The 23,208-nt window shown below is 54.8% G+C and overlaps 1 protein-coding gene across 1 annotated transcript; it reads left to right on the top strand.

Moving 5' to 3' along the window:
- The first annotated feature begins 3 nt into the window (after positions 1-3).
- Positions 4-22,431, top strand: HDAC11 (histone deacetylase 11). Its single transcript, XM_060631881.3, has 10 exons — positions 4-132; positions 1,061-1,209; positions 3,424-3,524; positions 14,088-14,204; positions 15,463-15,505; positions 17,248-17,324; positions 18,343-18,405; positions 19,408-19,504; positions 20,382-20,560; positions 20,706-22,431. Coding segments are annotated over exons 1-10 (1,044 nt in total). The 5' UTR covers positions 4-130; the 3' UTR covers positions 20,922-22,431.
- The last annotated feature ends 777 nt before the right edge of the window (positions 22,432-23,208 follow it).

Raw genomic sequence — 23,208 nt, 5'->3', positions numbered from 1 at the left:
GGAGTCGAGCCTGCCGGAGCTCCGCCCCCAGCGGAGGAGGCCGAGGCCGGGGGCGTGTCCGGGGCGGGGCCGTGCCCTGCCCCGCCCGGTCGCCGAGCAGTGGCCAGCGCAGGGAGGGCCCGGCCCCGGGATGTGAGTGAGGCAGGGGTGGGGGCGCGGGGTGGGGCACCAACCCAAGACCCCGGGGTTCTCAGGGGTCCCTGTGGGCGGGAGCGCGAGTGCGCGGGCTACCCGGCGGGCCGCCAGGTGCGTGCCCAGGTATGGCGGGCGAGGGGGCGCTCGGGCCGGGTGCGCCCAGGCCGGCCTCGCGCCACTTCTCTGCGGTCCGAGGGACCGGTGAGGGTCGCGGGGCTCCGACCCGGGCGAGGCCCGGCGACAGGCGCGGGTCTGACGCGCCTGTGCGGAGGCCTCCCGCAGTGGCAACAGCTGGCGCCGGGTTTCTGGTCCCTGTGCGGAGGTGTAATGGGGGGGGGGGGGTGGTCAGCTGCGCGGCTAGGCTGAGGTGATCTCCATTCCTGGCTGCGGGTTGGGCCACATTCTGCGTGAACCCCGACCTGCTGTTTCTGGGAACTGTCATCCCCACCCCCAGCTCTCAGGGATAGGGCGCTCTCTGTGCTCAGCTGTTTCGGTGCATCATCTCGCTACAGCCACATGTTTTACTTAAGGAAACTGAGGCCTAGGGCCACACAGCTTTTTAGGATAATTGTAATAATGTGGAGGGGACGTGCCGAGGCCTGGCAGCCAGATACACCTGGGTGCACAGCCGGTGCTGCACCCACCCGCAGTGTGACCTTGGGCACGCCTGGTTCCCCCTCCAAGCCTCTGTTAGGACCGGTGGCGCCTACCTCCCAGGGCTCCGGTGAGGTTTGGGTTGGACAGTGCAGGGAGAGAGCCAATGCTCAGTGAGGAGCTGCTCTCATGACCGTTGTTGCTGTTGCTAAGAGGCCCTTTTCCTGCGGCTGTGGAGCTGTGTGGTCAAAGTCAGCCGGCAGCGAGGAGGAGGCTGCTTTCCACACTGAGACTGCCCCTGTCTCTGTGTCTGTCCCTGTGCACACGGAAGGCCACACACAACTCAGCTGTACCAGCATGTGCCGGAGACACGCTGGCCCATCGTGTATTCACCACGCTACAACATAACCTTCATGGGCCTGGAGAAACTGCACCCCTTTGATGCGGGAAAATGGGGCAAGGTGATCAGCTTCCTGAAAGGTATGGAAGGCCCTGTCAGACCCTACTGCTGCTTCTTCCAACCCACCCCTCTCTCCCGGCCCCTCCCTGTGTCTTCCCTGACACAAGCCGCAGTCTCCCACCTCCACTCTCAGCCCTCAGACTGCCTTCCACTCACGCGGGCAGAGTCTTTTCAGTACAGGCGTCTGAGCATGATATGTCCCTGCCTCAGACCTTCACTGCTCCCCATCACTGTGGGCTTAAGTCCTGTCCCTGTCCGTGGAGACCCAGTGGAAGGGGGGCTGATTAAGGATGGACACCAGGAAGGTGAAGTTTAGAGCAATCCAGTGTCTGTTCCCCATAAGCTCCAAGAGTCCAGGAACTAGAGAGCCTTTGCTCCAAACCCTACTGATTACAGATGGAGGAAATTGGAGCCCAGAAAGGTTAGGAAACATGTCCAAAGTCACACAGCTACCAAGTAGCAGAGTGGGGTCTGGAACCCAGAGCTTCAGGCTCGCACCTGCCACAGCTCATTCCACTGAGCAAGGTGGTGCTCCGCATTGTGCTTTCTACTTCGGTTTGTAATCCAGGGGTCTGGTTTAGGTGGGAAATTCAGGCATCACAGCAGGCTAGTGCGAGAATATTCTCCCTTTTCCCTGCATTAGGGGTTCCTCAGTTAACAGAAGTAGGGAACATTACCTGGCATAGGACGAGGCATTGTGGATCTTTAAATCACACAATCCTGATCATGCCACGGAGACAGTTTCGCTTTGGGGCTAGCCTGTCTTTAACACCTAAGCCCATCTCCCTTTTTAACAAATCTAGAGCGAGCCACACTGTCGCAGAAAATAGAATCAAATTACAGATTAATAACAGTTTGTTTGTATTGCATATGTTTTCTATTTTTGGTTTTTCTATTTATGGCAATTGGTTTGGATTTTCCATTTGCAATAGTAACCAGAGTGAGTATTCAAAGAAAACTATTAAGTAAAAGAAGGACAAGTGGTGTGCCAGGATGGTGAGAATAAGCGGGGCCAGCCTGTTGCTCATCTTGCTTCCCTGACTATGGTCCTTCATGCACTGTTTCCAGCAGACTCAGCCTGAGTCACTCCCCCCATTGCCCTTTCTTGGGATCCTGCGTTACCCAGTAGCTCAACATAGGATTCCTTGTCTCCCTCATCTCTGAGCTGACAGTCCTCCTGAGTTCCCTCCTTCCTCCTCGGAGGATGTGGGTGGAAAGGAGGCAGGGGCCACATGGTGCTGCCAGGAAAAGAGCTGGCCCTTTGCCTGAAGGCAGTGGGGAGACTTGGAATGTTGTTGGGGGGAGGGGCGATGGAGAGTGCCTTCTGTATGTGGAGCTATGTGCGGGAAATGTATGGGATCATTTGCTTTCTAAGGGTTACACATTAAAACAGTTTCTTTGGATTCTGACCTTGTCCCTTTGATTCCCTAGAACCCAGAGCATCATGGTCCTATTCTCACTGTGCCCCAGACCACTTCCTGTTTCTTCTCTGGCGAAACAGAGCAAATCTTGTCTGGTGGATGTGAGGGGTGATAAAATACTGCAGTGTTTCCCCAACATCAGTTATTTGCAAACCACTCTGGGGACCTTGCCGTTTCCTTATACCACCTGCTCCGTTATTTACTTCATTTTTTTTTTTATTGACTTAGCCTCTGCTTAAAAAAAACTTAAGTAAACTTGTTTTAAAAGGAAACATTATATCATCTAAATGGGAAAAGCCAGTTTCACTGGCCATAAATAAAGGGTCGTGGTAAAAAAATAAATGCAGGAAAGCTGTGATTCACTTCAGGGTGCTGCAGTCTGTGAGGTCGCTGCTTTTTGGGTTAAGAAGGGAGATGAGCGAGGGTTGGGCAGGCCTGAAAGAGAGACCACACCACCTTGGGCCTCCCGTGACATCACCAGAAGGTGGAGAGGGAGAACTGATAAGGCTTTTTCTCATTTTGAGTCCCCCTTATCAACCCATGTGCCACCTCCTATGAAAGCTGTCCAGCTCACCTCTCAGCTGTTGGTGGCTTGGGAAACCCAAGGATCGCCTCATGCCCAATGCCTAATGCCCTCTGGCCATTGTCCACACTGGCCTGGGAGGCGACCTGTTTTCAAAAGCCAGCCGTTTCCCACCTCCTCTGGGGCAGGGCTAGCAGAGGCTAAGCCTGCAGCCTGTTCCGAGGGGTGGTCTGGAGCCAGGTCGGCCATGAGGCCATCAGGGAAGCAGGGTGCCCACTTTGTGGTTTCAGAAGAGAAGCTTCTGTCAGATGGCATGCTGGTGGAGGCACGGGAGGCTTCGGACGAGGATCTGCTGGTGGTGCACACGAGACGCTATCTCAACGAGCTCAAGGTACAGGGTCTGGGGCCTGGGGAGGGCTGCTGACCAGGAGGGGTGGTCAGAGCAGGGGCAGCTCGGTCTGGGGAAGCACAGCCCCAAGGGGCTCCATTCCTGCCCCTCATGCAGGGGGATCATGTGAGTTTGTGGTCCCCAAGAGAAGGAGAGAGGTGTCAAAAAGGCAGATACCAGGGATGGGTTAGGCTGCTCCAGGGGGTAGTGAGCTCCCCATCCCTGGGGGTATGAAAGCAGGGATGACCACTCGGCGGAGTTTGCACCTTCATAGAGCTTCTACATTAGTGCCTTTCAATCTGTGTTCTATGAACAGGCCTCGGAGACCCTTGCTGACATGCTGGGTGAGGGGACTCCAGCCCTTTGTCCTTATCCAACCAAAGCTGTCCCACACAGGTCTATTTTTATATTGGGCTGACGTTTGAGGTTCTTTTCTAAGAGCTTCTGCTGCTAAAGACTTGTTGAAAACTGTTGGGCCAAAAACTAGTGTGAAACTCCCCAGGTCTGAGCAAGGGATATACACAAGTGGCCAGGCAGGTGGTAGTGGTGGTGTATGGGGCAAACTGGGGGGCTCCTGCCCCTTCCCAAGTGGGTGGCTGCCTCTCAGCTGCCCTGGGGGCCCCACGTGGCCAGAAGGCCTGGCTTTCAAAGAAAAGTGAGAAATTCAGATTAAGTGGCAGTCCCTGGTTTCTTAATGCGGCAGCTCATTTCAACATTTGTAAATCCTACCTGCAGACCAAACTGGGCCTCCGGGCTGCCTGCTTGTGACTTTTTTCTAGAGGAGCTCGTGAAGCTGTCATCAGTGCTGAGGTTCTGAGGCCTCTGCGTGGGGAGCTCGCCTAGAGGGGAAGCGAGGCTGGGGAGGTGCATCAGAACCTGGTGCTGCCAGCCTGCCCTGACGGGGGCATGGTCGGGGATGCCACAGGTCCTCTGCCAACAGTGTGGGAGCCCAGAGCCCCGACCCCCTCCTTGTCTTAGACTCAGTGCCACAGCACGTGCCAGAGGTCACCAGGCCCCTCCCCTCTATAGGTGGAAAAGCCTAGGCCCTGCTCAAGGTCACCCAGGAGGTCCAGCAGCCCTCAGGGAGACCCCAAGCAGGGCATCCAGAAGCCAGTCTGTCTTCCTGGTTCCTGGTCACAGCTGCTACCCGCCCTCCTCCCCCACTCTGGCCGGAGCTGTGAGAATTCTAGATGAAGCCGTGGCAGTGTCAGCTCATGAAAGATTACCAGGAAGAGGTTGCAACCTGGCTCCTGGGAGAGAGAGGTGTGCGAGGCCTTGGCAGGAAGCCCAGTCCTTGGCTGCCCTGGTTTCCTGGGGCCTGGACATGCGTGGTCACAGTCCACAGCCCAGGAGCTGGGCCAGGAGGACATGCCTTCCAGAGTCCAGAGGGTGAGGGTGGGGAACAGGGACCGATGGCGACGGGTCCGGGCAGGGAGAGACCAGAACAGAGTGGGACCAGGGTGGATTGAATGTGAATGTGCCAGAATAAGGCTGAGGGGGAGGGGGGGCTAGGCTCCAGGATGCCACCTGCTTGAGGAGCCTTCAGGGGAATTGTGCAGGGCTGACTGTGTCCCTGGCCTTGGGCCCCCAAAAGCCTAAAGGCAGCTTACTATGTGATAGGTAATAATTAAAAAAAAGTATTAACAGGTTGAGACCTGAGTAGGCAATTGAGGTCAAGGGCAGCAGGAGCATTCAGACATGCCAACTGAAAGGATTAACCAAGATGCTATGGTTGAGCTTATATATTTGGCTTGGAGCTCCCTGGCAGCAAGAGCAAAAAGAGAAACAGGCTGATTTCCATCGCACCTACTAAGGTGAAGCATTCAGTCATTCAACACATCTATACCAAATACTGACTGTGTACTGGGTACAAAATGAAGAATAAGCAAGTTTCTCTGCTCCCATGGATTTGCATTTTTGTTGTGGAAGACTGGAAATAAAGAAGTAACGACCCGAGAGGATTTCACAGAGTACCAAGGGCTGTGAAGGGGAAAAAAATAGAGGGTAACTTAAGTGGAGGGTGGAGGGTGACTGGGTGGTCGGGGAGGGCCTCACAGAGGTGAGGTTTGAGTTGAGACAAAAGAATGAAGAGCGTGTGGAGCTTTGAAGGAAGAATGTTCCAGAACCACATACCTACAGGGGGAGGGGACTTTGCCTCCTAGAGGGAAGAAGGATGCTCAAGGGAATAAAAAGCTGAGGTGGCACAAGATGTGGTCAGGGAGGCCAGCAGCACCAGGCCACGCCGTGTCTTGCAAGCTATGGGCGGAGTTTGGATTTTGTTCCAAATACCGTGGGAGAGCCACATGGTGTGATGTGCCCTTGATGCTCAGGCAGGAACCACCATGCCCATTTTGGCACTTAGGGGCTGCAGCTCAGGAGCATTCCCCTTGCCTCTATTCATCCTCATCCCCTTCCCCTCCCCCCCCCAGCTCTCTGCAATGTTCCTTTTCTTTTTTTTCTCTGCTGCGGGCATCTGGAACAGTGCCCTGGAGAGTTCCTGCTGTTCTCCTCGGCTGTTCTGTGTGCACTGTGGGAGGTCACCCTCTCCCCTGCGCTGCCTCACCCATGTTCCAGGGCTCACGCCTGGCCCTGGCCAGGTGTGGCCTTCGATGCTTAGTCATCCAGGCATTGAAGGGGATACAGTACCTGATGTTTGCCAGGTGATGGCCATTCAGGGAAAGAAATGTGTATTGAGCGCCTACTGTGCGAAAGGCCCAGAGTTTGCCCCACCGAAGGTGCTGGTTGGGTTGGGCCAGGGCCAGGCTCCTGCCTTCTGCTAACCCCAGTGACAGTTTGCCTGGGGTGTGGGGTGGCATGACACAGATCTGACATCTCGTCCTTGTGCACCCTGAGCTAGGCAGTGCTCGGGATACCTTTATATGGCAAGTGTTTTGTTTTTTTTTTAATCCGGCAACTGTTTAATGAGCACCGTGCTCTGTTCCAGGGGAGGCAGGATAGAACAAAAGAGATGGAGTCCCTCTCCTTATGGAGCTGACATTTGGGGGAGTCAGCCAATAGACACAATAATCAAGTCAATGATATGGTGTGTTAGAAGGCACTCAGTGCCATGGATGAAAGTATAGCAGGAAAAGGGGGAGTAGGGGCTGCAGTTTGAAATAAGGAGGTCAAGGAGGGACTTACTGACATGTGATCATGGACTGAGGGCAGTGAGGGAGTGAGCTATGTGGGCATTTGGAGGGAGTGCATTCCAAGTATAAGGATTAGCAAGTGCAAAGGCCCTGAGGCAGGAGTATCTGCAGTGTGTTCCAGTATTGCCACTGGATCGGAGGGAATGGGAGGGAGACTGGCAAGAGATGGTGTCAGAAAATGATCAGGGGCCAGACCACACAGGGGCCTTTTGTGCCACTGCTGTTTGCTCTGAGGGAGGTGGGAGCCAAGGAGTGTGTTAAGCCGAGGGACGTGGTCTGATCTAGGGTTTAGCAGGATTGCTTGGCAGCTGTGATGAGAAGAGGCTGTCAAGACAAAAGCAGGAAGATCAGTGAGGAAGGAGGTCGTCGCAATAATCTGGTGAGAGATCCGGGCTCTCAGACGAGGCTGGAAACAGCGGCTGTGGATTTTGGGGGAGTGGTAGGAGTTGGAGTTTGCAAAGAAGAGGAAACAGAATTTTCTGCGGTTCAGACTGGGTATGCGGCATGCGAGAGAGAGAGAAGCCAAGCTCACCTGAGCCTCAGGAAGTCCGGACACCTCTTGGGCCTGGTCACCGACCTCCCAGCACTCGGAGTCCTGCCTGGGAGGGAGACAGACCCTCGCACCAGAACACCAGGCGGCTAAAGGCTTAGAGAGTCTCTGGGGAACTGGGCCCCCTCCCTGGGCCTCTGATTTCTCTCACTTCTCTCTTCCCCGAGGGGGCTCTTGTCTCCTTTTCTTGTTAATTACAGTAAAATTCAGATAGCATAGCCAGTAGCCATCCTAAAGCGTAAACATCGGTGGCATTTGTTACACTGACAATGTGGTGCGACCATTGCTGTTTAGTTCCAAAATATTTTCGTCACTCCGACAGGAAGCTGGTACCCACAAAGCCGTCGCTCCCATTCCCCTTCTCCCCGGCCCCTGGCGACCACCAGCCTGTGTTCTAGCTCTCTGCACTTGCCTTTTCTGGATGCCTCACATGCGTGGAGTCACATAGCACGTGACCTTTGGCGTGAGGCTTCTATCAGCAAGCACAAGCGTAGCGTTTTCAAGAATGATCCATCCCATGGCGTGAGTCTGCACTTCATTCCTCATTGCGGCTGAATAATATTCCATTGTGTGGATAGACATTTTGTTTATCCGTTTCTCAGTTGATGGGCATTTGGGCTGCTTCCAGCTTTTAGCCTTTTGTTGCTATGAACACGCATGTACAAGTCCATATCTGAGTCCCTGTACTCAGTTATTTTGGTTATATACCTAGGGGTGGAATTGCTGGTCATAGGGTAACCAAGGGGCCAGCAAAATGACCCCCACAGCAACTGCACGTTTTACATTCCTAACAACTGTGCACAAAGGTTCCAATATCTTTACATTCTCACCCACGCTTGTTATTTTATGGTTTTTGTTTGTTTGGTTGGTTGGTTGGCTGCAGTGACCTTAGTGGGTATGGAGCGGTATCTCATTGTGGCTGTAATGTGCATTTCCCTGTCGGTCAATAGCACTGAGCATCTTTTCAGCCACTTGGTGGACATTTATATCGCCTCTTTGAAGACGTGTCTGCTCAAGTCACGGGCCCGATTAAGACATTTGGTTGTGGAGTTTTAAGAGTTCTTTGTATGTTTTGGATGTTATGTGATTTGCCAATAATATCTTCTCCCATTCTGTAGGTTGTATTTTCGCTCTCTTGCTAGTGTCCTTGGATGCATAAAAGTTTTGAATGTTGCTAAACCTCAACTTATCTTTTTCATCTTTTGTTGCTTGTGTGTTTGGTGTCACATCTAAGAATCCATTGCCAAATCCAAGGTCATGAAGATTGACCCCGATGTTTTCTTCTAAGAGTTTTAGCTTGTATTTAGGTCTTTGGCCCATTTTGACTTAATTCTTATATATGGTGTGAGGTAAGGGCCCAACCTCAATCTGCTGCATGTGGTCTCCAGTTTTCTCAGCACCATTTGCTAAAGACACAACACTTTCCCCATTGACTAGTCTTGGTACCCTTGTAGGGAATTAGTTGGCCATAGATGTATGGATTTACTTCTGGACTCTCCATTCTATTCAGTTGATGTATATGTCTCTCTTATGCCATATTGTTTTGATCGCTGAAGCTTTGTAGTAAGTTTTTAAATTGGAAATTGGGTGTTCTCTAAGTCTGTTCTTTTTCAAGGTTTTTCAGCTATTTGAGGTGTCTTGAGATTCCATATAAATTATAGGATCAGCTTCTCTATTTCTGCAAAAGAGGCCATCAGGATTTTGATAGGGATTGTGTTGAATCTGTAGAGGAACCCGGAAAGTATTGCCATCTTTACAATACTAGGTCTTGAACCCATGAACACAGGTTATTTTTTCATTTGTTTAGATTCTTAAGTTCTTTCAGCCGTGTTTTGTAGTGTGTAGTATACCGGTCTTGCACCTCCTTGGTTAAATTTATTCCCAAGTATTCTATTATTTCCATTGTTATTTTAAATGGAATTACTTTTTAAATTTCCTTTATGGATTATTTGTTGCTAAGATATAGAAATACAACAGATTTTTGTGTGTTGATCTTGGATCCTGGAACTTTGCTGGATAAGTTCTTCAGTTTAATAGGTGTGTGTGTGTGTGTGTGTGTGTGTGTGTGTGTGTGTGTGTGTGTATTCTTTAGGATTCTCTGTAGCTAACATCATGCCATCTGTGAATAGAGATTAGTTTTACTTCTTCCTTTACAGTTTGGAGACCTGTTATTTCTTTCCTAATTGCTCTGGCTGGAACTTCCAGTGTGAGGTTGAACAGAAGGGGCAAAAGTGGGTATCCCTCTCTTGTTCCCGATCTTAGGCTGAAGGTTTCCAGTTTTTTAGCACTGTGTATGGTGATAGCTATGTGATTATGTGTGTGTGTGTGTGTGTGTGTGTGTGTGTGTGTGTGTGTGTGTTTGCGTGTGCACGTGTGTATGATAAATGCCCTCTGCCAGCCTGGCAGAGTTCCCTTCTGTTTCTAGTTTGTTGATGGACTTTATCATGAAAGGGTGTTAGATTTTGTCAAAAGCTCCTTCTTTATCAACTGAGACGATGGTGTGGATTTTTTTCCTTTCTCTCCTTTTGCTCCCACTTCCACTGGTGGAAAGTTCTGACCCAAACCAAGCAGTTGGGGCCTCCACATGGGGTTGCAGCCAGTCTCTACTGGGGAAGCTCGGAGGCCAGGCCTTTTGGTGGGCAGTGGGCATTAGGCTGGGGTGGTAAAATCTCCTCATTCATTCATTCATTCATTCATTCATTGAGCACTATGGGCTCAAGTTCGCTAGAGCAGTGGTTCTGCAACTTGCTTAAGCATTGGAATCCACTGGAAGGCTTGTTGTGATGCAGATCACTGGGGCCTACTCCCAGAGTTTTGGATTCGGGAGGTCTGGAGAGGAGACCGAGACTCTGCGTTTCTGACAAGTTCTCAAGTGCTGGTGTTGCCGGTTTGGGAACTATACTTGGAGAAGCACGGCCCTAGAAGCAGAGCCTGTGGTGGGGATGGAGGTGCAAGGGGTTCCCTGAGGGCAAGCCTCGGGTGACACCTGTAAGGGGGGGAGGGGAAGCAGCTGGGCACACGTATGGCTTCACCTGACCCCAGGAGGGCTCTGCATTTGTGCTGTCTTGGGAGCAGAGGGCCAGACTGTCCTAGCCCCCTATCAGCTAGTCATCCAGCTCTCCTGGGCGGTGCAGGGCGCAGGGGAGGTGGCCCCCTCCAGGGCGTGTGTAGGCAGGGAGGGGTCTGGGCAAGGGTGGGCAGCACGCGCTCTAAGCACCTGCTGTGTGCAGGCTTCACTCTCGGCATCATCTGTAGCAGGAATGAGAATGAGTGTGTGCTTACACTCCTGGCTGTGGCATCCTTCTGGAACAGGCAGATAACAACTGAGACATATCGTAATGCCAGGTAGAGACAGGTGCTGTGCAGAAGGATGAGGCAAGGGCAGGGGTCGGGGTGGAGCCGGGCTGGTCTTCAGATGGGGAGTTGAGGACAGGCAGATTGGTCCAAGGCCCCGTTTTAGGCCTGGTGGGGAGGGGTCCCTGTTTCATAGGTGAGGAGATGAGACGGGAGGGAGGGTTGTGTCCAAATGGACGCAGCAGTGGCCAAGCCCAGAGTCGGACCAGTTTTTACTCTGAGGAGGACTTCTGAGCCCTGTCCCCACCCTACTCCCATCTAGCCCATCCCTCAATGCCCTTGCCTGGGGCCAGGCTCTCAGAGGGCCTGATCTGGGTGCCCTCATCCCAGCCTGCTGCCCTGCACGCCCCTGTGTAGAACCTCCCCGCCCACCCCCTCCTCCAGGGCCCAGCCGCCAGCCTGCCCCTCCCACCCCGTCTATTTTTCACCCTGGCCACTGGTGGTTTTTCTGGAGCAGCTCCGTCCAATAGAACTTTTTGCCACGGTGCACATGTTCTGGAGTGGCCCTGGCCAGTAGCCCCTAGGCACACGTGCCTATCGAGCAGTTGAACTATGGCCAGTGAGACTGAGGAACGAAATTCTATTTTCTTGATTGAAGTAACAAAATTCTAATAAAAAATTTTTCATTTAAAATTATACCCAAGTAGCCACGTGTGGCTGGTGGCCGCTGGATGGGACAGCACGAGTCTAGCTCATCAGTAGGCAGCACCACTGCCTTGCACAGAGGCCACGGCTGGGCCCGGGAGAGGGCTGAGCCGTCTGGCACCATCTCTCACTGCCGGAAGTGGAGAAACGTTGGCAGACGTGACCCTTCCCCCAAGGGGACTGGTCCCCTTGGCTACATCCCAGACGCGCTTCTGGTGACTTTATACCCGGCCCGTGGAAGATTCATTCCCTAGTGTGTCCCACGTGATTGCAGCTTTCCAAAGGTCAGTAGGCGTTGTGTAAAAAGTAAGGAAGGCAGGCCGGCAGAGGTTTGTGGCCAGAAAACTCGGGCAGCGGATAGGATTCTGTACGGCAAAATTTCGAGCCCTTTACATGTTTCCCATGTGAGTTTCCAAGAGGTGGACAACATAAGCAGTGTTTCCCAGAGTCATTTGATGTGGAACCCTTTCCTGATAGTGCGCTGGGCTAGGCAGTTGCTGCAGAACATACTTTAAAACATGCCCCCTTCGTGGTTTTGGGTCTATATGGGACCCCTCAGGAGGCTGGGATAAGCTTTCATTTTCTTCCAATCCTTATTCCCTGCTAGCTTGCTGAGGGAGAGAGGGAGGCAGTGACTTAACGTGTTCCTTCAGTGGCTGAGTTGTTGTTTTCACTGTTTATTCATAGAAAACTGTGGTTCTGGGGTTCCTGGCCGGCTGGGTCTGTAGAGCATGCAACTGTTAATCTCAGGGTCATGGGTTCAAGCCCCACGTTGTGCATGGAGCCTAATGAAAACTTAAAAAAAAAGGAAGAAAACCATGGTTCCATGCCTCCCATAGGCCAAGCCTGTGTTGGGCAGTGGGATTGGTGTGACGAACAGTCAGAGCTGGCCACCTTCCCTTCTCTGGGTCTGTCCCCCACCACACGCACACACACGCACACGGACAGGTCTTGGAGCATTCCAGCCTTCCTGGCTGGTCTCAGCTCTAGCACCCGTACCACCTCCCAGGCCCTGTGATGCCTCCATGGTGCAGCTGGGAGGCCGGGGGTTGAGGAAGGCTGGAGGGGCACCTCCCTTTTCAGACTGCAAGTGGTCTGTGGGCCATAGGCCACGTTCACCAGCTCCTTCACTTGAGTGAGGGCTTCCCCAGCCTACAACTGTCCTCAGCCTTGGTGGCCTGGGTGGGGGCTGGGGGGTGGCCACACAGGTATTCAGTGCAGTTCAGGCAGCCTGGGTTTCCCAGCACATCTGGACCCTATGGAAGTTGACATGGGGCCTGTCCTGCCTTCTCGCCCTGGCCTCAAGTAGTGCCCCCTGGCTAAGGCACCTGCCAGGACCTTCCCAGGCATATGCCCTTTCTGCTGTCCTACCTCATCCTTGGCCCATCCTCTTTCCTCTCTGCTGACTCCTTGCCCTTACCGAACATGCCTCTCCTGCCCTAAATCTCCTCCCCTGGTGGGAGAACCCAGTGGCCATGCTCCCCGTTCTCAACACCTCCCTTGGCTTACTCCTTCCTGAAACTCCTCTCTGCCTGGCCTCCTGAGGGCCATACCTCTGCCCCACCCCCACCCTGTCCCAGGACAGCCCTCGATTTTCACAGTGGGCTACCCTTCTGGCCCTTGCCTTCAGGGTTGGAGTCTTGGGGTTCCAACCTTGCATCCTGGACTCCTCTGTCTGCCCATCCCCTATGTGCTATCTGCTAACCTTCCCCATCTCCCCTCTTCTGGACCCTCATTATTTCTCGCTTCCTTCCTGGGGCGGCTGCTGCTTCTATTCAAGTTCTCCTAATTGGTCCTCCTGCTGCAGCCAGAATAGCTTGGGCAAGCACCATCTGATGGCTCCCTGCCGCTCTGATGAGGCTGTCTGAGAGAGAACATTCTCTGGCAGCACAGGCCCTACGGGACAGGCCCGGCCCCGCCCCAGTTGTACCCAACTTCTCGTGAGCGCGGACTCACTTCCCTTTGCCAGTAGTTGTCTTTTCACCTTGACTGTGACATCCGGGCAACTCCCGTTCACCTTCAGACTCAGCTTGGAGGTCACTGCCTCCAGAAAGCTGCCGTGTTCCCACCTGGACCCAGACCATGTTCTCCATCAAAAGGCTTTGCATATGAGTGCCTCCCTGCTGGGCTGTGGGCTGTCAGAAGGACAGGAGTAGCCCCCACCTTGGAGCCTCAGTAAATATTTACAGAGTGCCCTGGGCCCCTCTGAGGCTCTGCCTGGGGTCAGAGGAGAGCAGGGAGCACGGATCCAGGTACATTCTCAGCCAGGCAGCAGATGGTTCGGGCTCTGGGCCCATGGACATTTGCCCCGGGGTCTGGGAGGGTCACAGGGAAAGCTGTGTCCTAATCTTCGTGCGAATGCCTTTTGGTTACCCTAGACCCTCCTGCCTCGGTAGCCAGAAACGAGGGCCTGATACGCCTTTGGAAGGGAGGACCGATTCCTAGTGGATGACGAGGTCATGTGCCGGGGAAGCGGACCTGGGCTTTCAGTGCTGGCTCTGCCAGTGACTCACTGTGTGATGTTGGAAAGAAAGATCTTCCCAGCTCAGGGCCTCAGTGTCCTCCCCCTTCTGTACAGTGGGTGGGCTGGGCCAGGGCTGGGTCTGCCGCCCCTGTGACTTGGCGTCCTCTGCAGCTCTCGCTCTGGGCGCAAGAGGGCAGACAAGGGCTTTGGAGGAATGTGGGCCAACAGCTTTAAGGCAAGGAACTGTTCTTACTGAGCCCAAAGCTGGGTCAGGGGCTCTTACTTCTTACCAAAGGAACTGCACTTGACTGGAAGTTCTCCCAGGTCACCTGGAAACTGGCAATCTGATTTCCCAGCTGTTGCCTCTGCGCTCTGGGCACAACGGCCTGTGTCTCCTTCCACAGTGGTCCTTTGCTGTTGCCACCATCACAGAGATCCCCCCTGTCATCTTTCTCCCCAACTTCCTTGTGCAGAGGAAGGTGCTGAAGCCCCTTCGGACCCAGACGGGAGGAACCATCATGGTAGGTGGGGATGCAGGTGGGAGGAAGGGCTGGGCTTGGGACCCCACACCTCCGGGTCTTTGCCCACTCTGGGCTCTCCATCCGGAATACTCTCCTCCCACTTTGCAGTTGAACAAAATCCTAAATAGTCCTCAAGGCACAGTAACAATAACTCTTTCTCCCAAAGCCTTTCCCACTTGGGGACATTAGAATTCCTTGTTCCTTCCCCCATGACCTCCTATGAGAGTTACCGTATTTGCTGGTGTATAAGATATATCCCCTTTCCCCAGGGGGTGTATCCTCAAGCTATGGCTATAGTGTTCTCAAGTCAAGATGGCAAAACCAAGCCCCCATGGTTTCAGTGATGGGCGATGCTCCCCTCACTGCCCATCATGGGGGTGACAGTAAAGAATACTTACAGCAAAAGTAGCTTCTTCATCCCATATGTAGTTGTCTTTAAAATTAGCCACAGGCTGCCGAGTTAATTGGAGGTAGAGAAACATTTCAGATTTAGATGTAGGATAATCTTTTTTTAAAGAATATTTCATAAATATTTGTTTTGAGAGAGAGACAGACAGAGCATGAGCAGGGGGAGGGGCAGAGAGAGAGGGAGAGAGAGCGAATCCCAGGCAGGCTCCGAGCTGTCAGTGCAGAGCCCAATGTGGGACTCAAACTCACAAACCGCAAGATCATGACCTGAGCTGCAAGCAAGAGTCAGAGGCTTAACCCACTGAGCCACCCAGGCGCCCCCTAGGTGTGGGATGAATTCATCCAGAGTCAGATCAAGACCTATTGATCTACAGTTTTCTTTTTAGCTTTGGAAATTTTTTTTTTGTTTTTTGTTTTTTGTTTTTTTTAAATGTCACTGCCCACTCCCAAACCATGATTTCCTACAAGATTTTGGTATTCAGCCTACCGTATTTCTGTGGGTCAAAAATTATCTATTTTTCCACTGAAAGCCTCATCAAAATCCTTGTCAGCTCGCGTGTGATCATAACTACTTAACTTTGCTTTCTTCTAGTTGCCTCTCAGAATTGCAGTTCTGTGGCTTTGCAGTTCTCATACAGCAGCCAGTCTGGTACTTCCAAGACTGAGTCTGAGTCTGCTGGAGGGTGGGGGTCTCCTGAACCCTACCTCATAGATCATCCTATGTCAGAGCTCTCTGGAAATGGTGTTTATGGAATGAATGAATGAATGAATGAATGAATGAGTGAATCAGTGAATGAATGAGTGAGGGAATTGGTTGCCTGTGCCTCTCACCTTGTGCTTGTCTCCAAAGGCAGGGAAGCTGGCCATGGAGCGAGGCTGGGCCATCAATGTGGGTGAGTGCCCCAGCCGGTCTGGCTTGCTAGGTCCTTAGGCTGGGAGGGCCAGGAGGAACCTGAAGGCAACCGCTGTGAGTTCAGATGCTCTGGTGCCTTCAGAGCCACCCTGAACCTCCTTCTTGAGTGGTCTGGAGGGGGGGGCGGGGATTCGGCCATCTGGTCCCTGGGAGGGACCAACCAGTGCCTCCATCTGGTGTGGGATTCTCATCTAAAAGAGTTCCCCAGATGGCTCCCCAGCCCTGCCTTTGCATACTTCCAGTGACAAGGAGCTCACTCTGTCTGCAAAAGCCTGTGTCATCCCCTGGGCAGCCCTGTGTGGGGCTGAAACCTGCAGAATTTCAGAGTCTTTCCTGAAAAATTCCATCAGCCTCCCGGGGCCCAGGACAGCCTTCAGGGCCACGGTCACGTAATGGGCAGACAGGCCCAGGGTCAATGCCGTGTCAGGAACCTGAGGGCTAGCACTCTGGAGTCCCCTGGACTCTCCCCCAAGACTGGCTCATGGGAGGGTTACACAGACATTTTTCCTCATCCCTTCCTTATGTGTCCCTCACTGAGGTACAGCACTTCACAGTCAGCAAACCTCTTTACTGTCTGGCCTCTCATTTGAGCTGGGCATTATCACGTCAGCCCCATCATATCGATGAAGAAATGGGTGTGGGAGAGAACCCCCGCCTTTGGCTGTGAGCTCCACAAGGCCAGGGCTCGGTCTCTTCCATCTTGGTATTGCCAGGTACTGAACATCGGATCTGACATCACCGTGATGTGACGGTCTACTGCTGAACAGATGGATGAAAGAGGCATGCCCTGTGTGTGTCTACAGCGGGGTCCCCACGAGGGCCTCGGGAGGCCCTTCCCCCGTGGAAGATGTTATGACCTGATAGAGGTTAAGAGGCCAGGTCTTGATCCAGCCTGGGTTTGAATCTTGGTTCTGCTGTTAGTGAGCTGTGTGATCCCAGGCAGGTTGCTTGATTTCCTGTGTGCCTCAGTTTCTTCATCTGTAGAATGGAGGTAATGGCAATAGTGTCCCCACTGGGGGCTATAGGGAGGTTTCAGTGAGCTCTGTGCCTGGTTAGGAGTTCATTATTGGCTATTATCTTGTTAAGATCCGTTGACAGCCTCTTGGCATGAGAATAGGCAAATCCTTTGTAGCTGTGGGCCCTGGACCCTAACTGCTGGGTGGGGCAGTTGTTGGGCTCAATTTCAGAGGCCCCCAAAACTCAGGTTGCAGGGCAATGGGCTCTCAGGGGGGAGGTTGTGGCCGGACCCTGGTGTCTAAGGCCTTCCCCATGGCCATGGGTGGCCAAGACCATCAGAAGGTGCCCTTCCTGACCATCCCTTTCTACCACCTGCAGAATCTGGGTGGTCCCAGGGTAAATGGGTCCCCCATAGCCCCACCACCCCTCCCTGGCATGGGAAGTCACTTGGAGGCCGGCCTGGCTCTGCAGAGGCAAGGGACAGTTTGGGGAAAGATAAGCTCCTAGCCCTTGGGGGTTGTGACAGGCACTGTGGACTCACTTGTTGGGACAGCCTGCGAGGTTTCTTGCTCCGGGTAGGGATGGCTGTGATGGCAAAGCTACCTCCTGACCCAGGGATGGTGACGCGCCCGGGTGCTCAGTTCAACTTGCCGACCTGGAGTCCCGGGAGCCTGTCCCTCAGAGCTGAGCAGGGATGGGATGCGGGGAGGATGTAGGGGCGGGGCAGTGCCTGGCCCTGACCACGCTGTGTCTGCCCTTCCGCAGGTGGAGGCTTCCACCACTGCTCCAGTGACCGGGGCGGAGGCTTCTGTGCCTACGCGGACATCACACTGGCCATCAAGGTGCGCCCGAGCGTGCGTGGGGGCTCGCCTCCAGGAGCCCTCCCTCGAATCCCCCCCCACCTCCAACTTGGGGTTCTCCTCCACATTACAGAGAAGGGAACTGAGTCTCAGAAGGGGAGGAAGCTGGCAGGGACTCCAACGCAGATCTGACACTTTCTGTGCCTTTTTTTTTTTTTCCGGGGTGGGGGAGAGAGAGAGATGGAGGGAGAGACAGTGGGAGGGAGGGAGGGAGCAGGAGAGGAGCAGAGAGAGGAGAGAGAGAAGTCCAAACAGGCTCCGTGCTCGATCCCACTAACCATGAGATCAAGAGTCCGATGCTTAATCGACTGAGCCACCCAGGTTTCCCTCATTTAATCCTCATGTGTGCAGATGAGGAAACCCAGGCCTGGGGAGGTAAGGTCACACGGCAGAAAGGTGCAGAGCTGGCATTGGCCGACACCTCTGCTGGATTGCAGAGCCCCCCCTTAACCACCCTGTGCCTGGCCTTGTTCCGGGCATCAGGAATGGACTGACGTGGCCCCTGTTCTCCCAGGGCACACAGACTAGTGGTGGGAGTAAGCAGGTCAACAGACCCTGGTCATTCAGAGAGGGTGACACACAGGAGACCTTCCTGGGGGTAAGGAGGGGAAGGAGGGCTTCCCAGAGGAGGCATGAGAACTTGGCCTTGTGGGATAAGGCAGAGGGCACAGCCTTGGGGAGAGGTTTCACCTTCTTAACCCGCATATATTCCTCTAGGAATCCCGGGCTTTCTCTAAGAGCTAGCCCAACTGCCCCACTCCTAATCTCCAGCCCTTCAGGGCACAGCACATGCTGCCTCCTCCAGGGAGCCTTCCTTGACCACGCACACATGCTTCTCTTGAGCCACACAGTTCTGAGCATGTGAGGTCTTTGCCCGGTGGTCTGATTGCCCACAAGCCTGTCAGGCCTCCCACCTGACCCCTTGCCAACTGGGAATCCCCAAGGGGCTATGTCTTCTGGATTGTCTGAGTCCTCACCTCCCCCTCTCCTCCCCTGGCAGTTTCTGTTTGAGCGAGTGGAGGGCATCTCCAGAGCCACTATCGTTGATCTCGATGCCCATCAGGTGAGTACCCTGTGGGGGCTGCAGTCTCATGGTCCCGCCCCCCCAGTTGATGCCCATCAGCTCTGTCCCACAGCCCCCTACTGTGGGGGGCTCCCTTCCCCCAGGGAACATTGCCAAGCCCCAAGCTGGGCCTCTGCTCCCCCCACCCTGATCTGCCTCTCCCCTCGCTGCTCATCCTCTGTGCCCCAGGCCAAAAGTGGAGGGTCGGTCTTTGTTCATCTGCGCCACTCAGCCCAGCCAGGGCACGGGGTCCGCCTCATTGCTTCGGTCAAACCAAAGGATCCTTCCTCCCTTCTGACTGCCCAACACACCTGGCTGATGGCTCTTCCTAAAGCCCAGGGTGGCGACACCACTCTCACGCCCTGAAGCCTGCTGTGGCTCCCCAGTGCTTCCTAGTCAGTTTGGGGTGCCACCCCTGCACGGAGCTGAGGACTACTGTGGGGCTGCACCTCAGACAGATGCTCACACGCATGATTTCAGGCTTGCTCAGGTTCTGGGTTACTTCTTCCTCAGGGCTCCAAATAGGGGGCTGGCTCCTCCACTCAGACCGGGCAGGGTGTCATCTGGGCTCTTGAGGACACCTCCCCCCCACACTGCTGTTGTGCCTGTGTGCCGCTGGGCACCCCGTGGTGGAGTCCTAGGACACTGAGCTCTGGAACTGAGCCATACCTGCACAGCCCTTTACAGGTTCCCTTTCACGTCCCTGATCCCAGCCGATCCCACCACAGACTCCAGAGGGTGGCAGGGTTAGAACTCCTTTCTCATTCCATGGAGAGGAAACTCAGAGGGCTGGGCCCTGCTCAAGGTCATGCTAGAAGATCATGGGGCTGTGTTTTGAGGTTGAATTCCAACTCTGCTACTTAATAGCCGTGAGACCCTTTGCCTCCAGGGACCAGCTGAGCTCCGCAGGCTCATGGGGCATTTCCTGGGGTGGGTGTGTGCAGGCTTCCTGGCCTTGCTGAGGGCCCCTGTGTGCAAGCAGCTTTTGTGTCCTCTCCACAGGGCAATGGGCATGAACGGGACTTCATGGGTGACAAGCGCGTGTACATCATGGATGTGTATAACCGCCATATCTACCCCGGGGACCGCTTTGCCAAGCGTAAGCTGCCCCCTCATCCCTCAGTCTTAAGTGCGGTCGTGCTCATATGGAGCTCTCTCCTGAGTATTCCCTACATGCTGGCCTCTGCAGAAGTCACTTCATTTGTCCTCAGCAGCCCTGGAGGTGGGGGTGTGTTCCCATTTTATAGGTGAGCAAACTGAGATCTAAAGAAGTCACTTGACCCACCTGAGATCACATAAACCTGTCCGGCAAACACATGTGCGGGTCCTTACATCAGGGTACCCACCAGGAGAATAAAAATAGACCCCTCCTGGGTATGTATTTGTCTGGTGGCAAATAGGGAATGACAAAAAAGAAATGAGAGGAAAAATATGAGAAGTCGAAAATACAAAATAGAAGTCGAAAACACAAAATGCATTTTCAGATGTCAAATGTAACAGTTGTGAAAATAAATGCAGGGGGGTTAAACTTACCAGCCAAAAGGCGGAGACTCTCAGATGAACTTTGAAGACACAGGGCCCCGCCCGCTTTGCAAATAGGGGACACAAGTGCAGGAAGGGCATCTGCTCAGGGTCATTCAGCCCCAGGTGTGGCCCAGGGGCCTGGTTTCTGATTAAGGTGCTGGATTTGGGCCTGAGGGCACAGCAGGGTTCTCATTTCTGGCCAGAGGCTGCAGATGTCATTGACAGGGGTCTGGAAATCCCCAGGGCAAAGTGTTTCTTCTGCACTCCCTTCTCTCCCTTGGCCGCGCCTCCTTTGCGGTTCTTGGCACTCTTTAGTTTCATTTGGGGCGGAATGAATGAGGGGGAGCAGTGCTGGAGTCAGACTGCGTCCGATCCCGCTGGGGCACTGACTGGGCCCTCCTGAGCTTGTTGGCCTTTCTTTGCCTACGGGGCTACTCCTGTCTCTCCCTCAGAGGCCATCAGGCGGAAGGTGGAGCTGGAGTGGGGCACGGAGGACGACGAGTACCTGGATAAAGTGGAGAGGAACCTCCAGAAAGCCCTCCAGGAGCACCTGCCGGACGTGGTCGTGTACAACGCAGGCACCGACATCCTTGAGGGCGACCGCCTTGGGGGGCTGTCCATCAGCCCCCAGGTGCGTTCCCGCCCTGAGGGGGGTACCAGGGGGGCGGGGGTGCAGCAGGGAAGGTGGGCGGAAGCAGCGGCGATCACAGCGGGACTTCCGGAAGCCGCGGAGCCCCAGCCGCCCACCCGAGTCAGCCTCCCGCTTCCTCCCACAGGGCATCGTGAAGCGGGACGAACTGGTGTTTCGGCTGGTCCGCGGCCGCCAGGTGCCCATCCTCATGGTGACCTCGGGCGGATACCAGAAGCGCACGGCCCGCATCATTGCCGACTCCATCCTTAATTTGTACAGCCTCGGGCTCATTGGGTCTGAGTCCCCCAGCGTCTCCGCACAGAACTCGGACACCCCTCTGCTGCCTCCCGAGGTGCCCTGACCACGCCACCCTTCTGCTCTTCTGCGCGGTTCCCTGCCTGCCTCAGCCCGGCCCGCCCCTCAGCGCTTCTCCTTTTCTAACCACGGGGTGGTGGGGGCAGCTGCCAGGAGGTGCCGAGGGGCAGGGGCCCGTCCCCGACCGGGCTGGCCTTAGGGGCAGCCCCTCCGCTCTCCCCATTGGGTGTCAGAGGGTCTCCAGGCCCCTCTGTGGGCGGGGGCAGAAGGCAGGGCCTGAGTCCCAGAAGACCTCCCGTGGGGCCCCAGGTCTGACCAGGCCCTGCAGAGGCAGGCAGTTTCCCGAGGAGGGAGAAGGGCAGGTGAGGCTTTGGGGGCAGGAGTCATGTGATTTGCCCCACCCTTTTGCCCTCACCTCAGGCAGGGCATGGGGAGCCATGGGTGCCCGTGTCCGTGTGGGGGGGCCTGAAAGCTGGGTGCTGCAGCGAGGCCTCTGGAGGGGGACTCTGGATTCCCAGCCAGCAGGCAGGACACCTGGTCCTGGGTGTCCTGGATGTAAGGGGTGGCGGGGAACGGGGCTCGAGTGGCGTCTCCCCTCTGGTGTTCCCCTTCAATAAAGCAAGGGCTGGACCTGCTTTCCTAGGGCTCCTCGGTGCTGATAAGGAGAGGAGAGGCCTGAGGAGCTCCAAATCTGTGCTTTAGTCATGGTCCTGCCTGTCAGAGATGGGCCTCAGCACTGGAGGCTTGAGGGGGCTGCCAACCCCACTGAGGAGGGGACAGAGGAGGGTGAGGCCCAGAAAGGGACACTGGGGATGGGGACAGGTGGCCAAGCCGGGTCCTACAGGACCTGAGGCCCCAGATGAGGACGGAGGTGCCGGTGGTCAGGCTGGAGTTCTGGGAGGGAGGGCAGACATATCCATCCTGGCCCGTGGGTTGTAACAGGTAGGACCTGGGGCAGGGCCTTAGGTGGGGCTATTGCTTCCAGTGTCCAAGGTCCCAAGTGGGCCCTGACTTCTGGTCTTTGAAAAACCCCAGACCCTGACCTTGTTCTCAGCTCTAATCTGAAGGGGACACCCTGGGCCCCCCACAGAGAGCTGGGTGGGGAGAGCATCCACCCTTCATTACCTGAGTGTGTTCTTAGCGATCAAAGGTGGGGTGGGGAGAAAAAATGGGCCAGCGGAGGCACATCCCGGTCCCCAGTCAACTGCACCTGGGGGACTCCCGTTCATTACCATCTGGGGGTGCTCCTGCATTTCCCCACTTTCTCCCTTACACTCCCTTGGTGCTCCCTCTGCTGGGGGACGGGAGGAAGGGCTTGAAAATCGTGAACTGTCAAAACGGCTGACCTCCTGGACTAGACCTCGAGGCACTAACCACGCCCTTGGATCCCCTCACCCGCCCCCTGCCCTTGCCGTTGGTTTCTCTGCATCTGACTCAAGGTACCTAACATCCCCTCATTTCCACCTGGGGCCTGTGACACGTGGGGGCAGGCAGTGGGCTGGCTTCATCACCGTTGAGCTTCTGTTTGTGGAGAACCATAAAGGCTCTTGATCGGACTGGCTGCTGTGTGTTCTTGAGATGGAGCATCCTTACCTCCCAAGGATTAGAGGAAGTAAAGATTTAAAATCCACATCGAACGAGGCCAGACATGGCCTCTCTCCTCTCTCAGAGAGAAAGAGTGCGAACGGGGGGAGGGGCAGAGAGAGAGAGAGAGAAAGAGAGAGAGAGAGAGACGGAATCCAAAGCAGGCAATGCGGGGCTCGAACTCACGGACCGTGAGATCATGACCTGAGCCAAAGTCGGACGCTTAACCAACTGAGCCACCCAGGCGCCCCTAGTATCTGTTCTTAAGACCTGAGTTGTCTGCTTTTGGTAAGTGATACCCCAAGTTATAAAAACCCAAGGGAACGTGCCAACTTTGTGAAGTGCTGAGTCTCTAGCCGAGCACCTTGCTGACCAGGATGGGGGGGGGGGGTCCTGCAGCCCAGGGTCAGAGGGGGGACAGGCTGGGGGAAGTCCGGGGTCGGACATGTGCTATAGGGAGAACTTGGGGGGCAAGAAAGCTTGGGAAAACACTCTCTGGTGGATCCCGCTGGGAGCAGCCCTGATGCCCAGGAGGCGTGAGATTTCTGCAGGAGACTCCATCCAGAGCCTCCTGGAGATGTGGAGCATGAACATCTGGTGTGGGAGGCAGGGCAGTCCCTCCCCCCCAGCACACAGGGGAGCAGGCAGACCTTGGAACCCAAGCCCACGTGGGAGCCATGCTCTACCTGGGCCTGAATGTGGGGCCTTGGACAAGTGGCTTAGCCTGTTAGAGCCCCCTCCCTGTTCCT

The sequence above is a fragment of the Panthera onca genome, chromosome A2 (assembly GCF_046562875.1).
Source record: "Panthera onca isolate mPanOnc1 chromosome A2, mPanOnc1 haplotype 2, whole genome shotgun sequence".
Taxonomy (NCBI): Eukaryota; Metazoa; Chordata; class Mammalia; order Carnivora; family Felidae; genus Panthera; species Panthera onca.
This window is presented reverse-complemented; position numbering and strand designations above follow the sequence as displayed.

What these genes read in the sequence shown, in the direction of transcription:
- HDAC11 (XM_060631881.3), top strand. An exon ending in AGACGGGAGGAACCATCATG is followed by an intron (nt 14,205 to 15,462) that starts GTAGGTGGGGAT and finishes TTGTCTCCAAAG; the next exon opens with GCAGGGAAGCTGGCCATGGA. An exon ending in AGGCTGGGCCATCAATGTGG is followed by an intron (nt 15,506 to 17,247) that starts GTGAGTGCCCCA and finishes GCCCTTCCGCAG; the next exon opens with GTGGAGGCTTCCACCACTGC.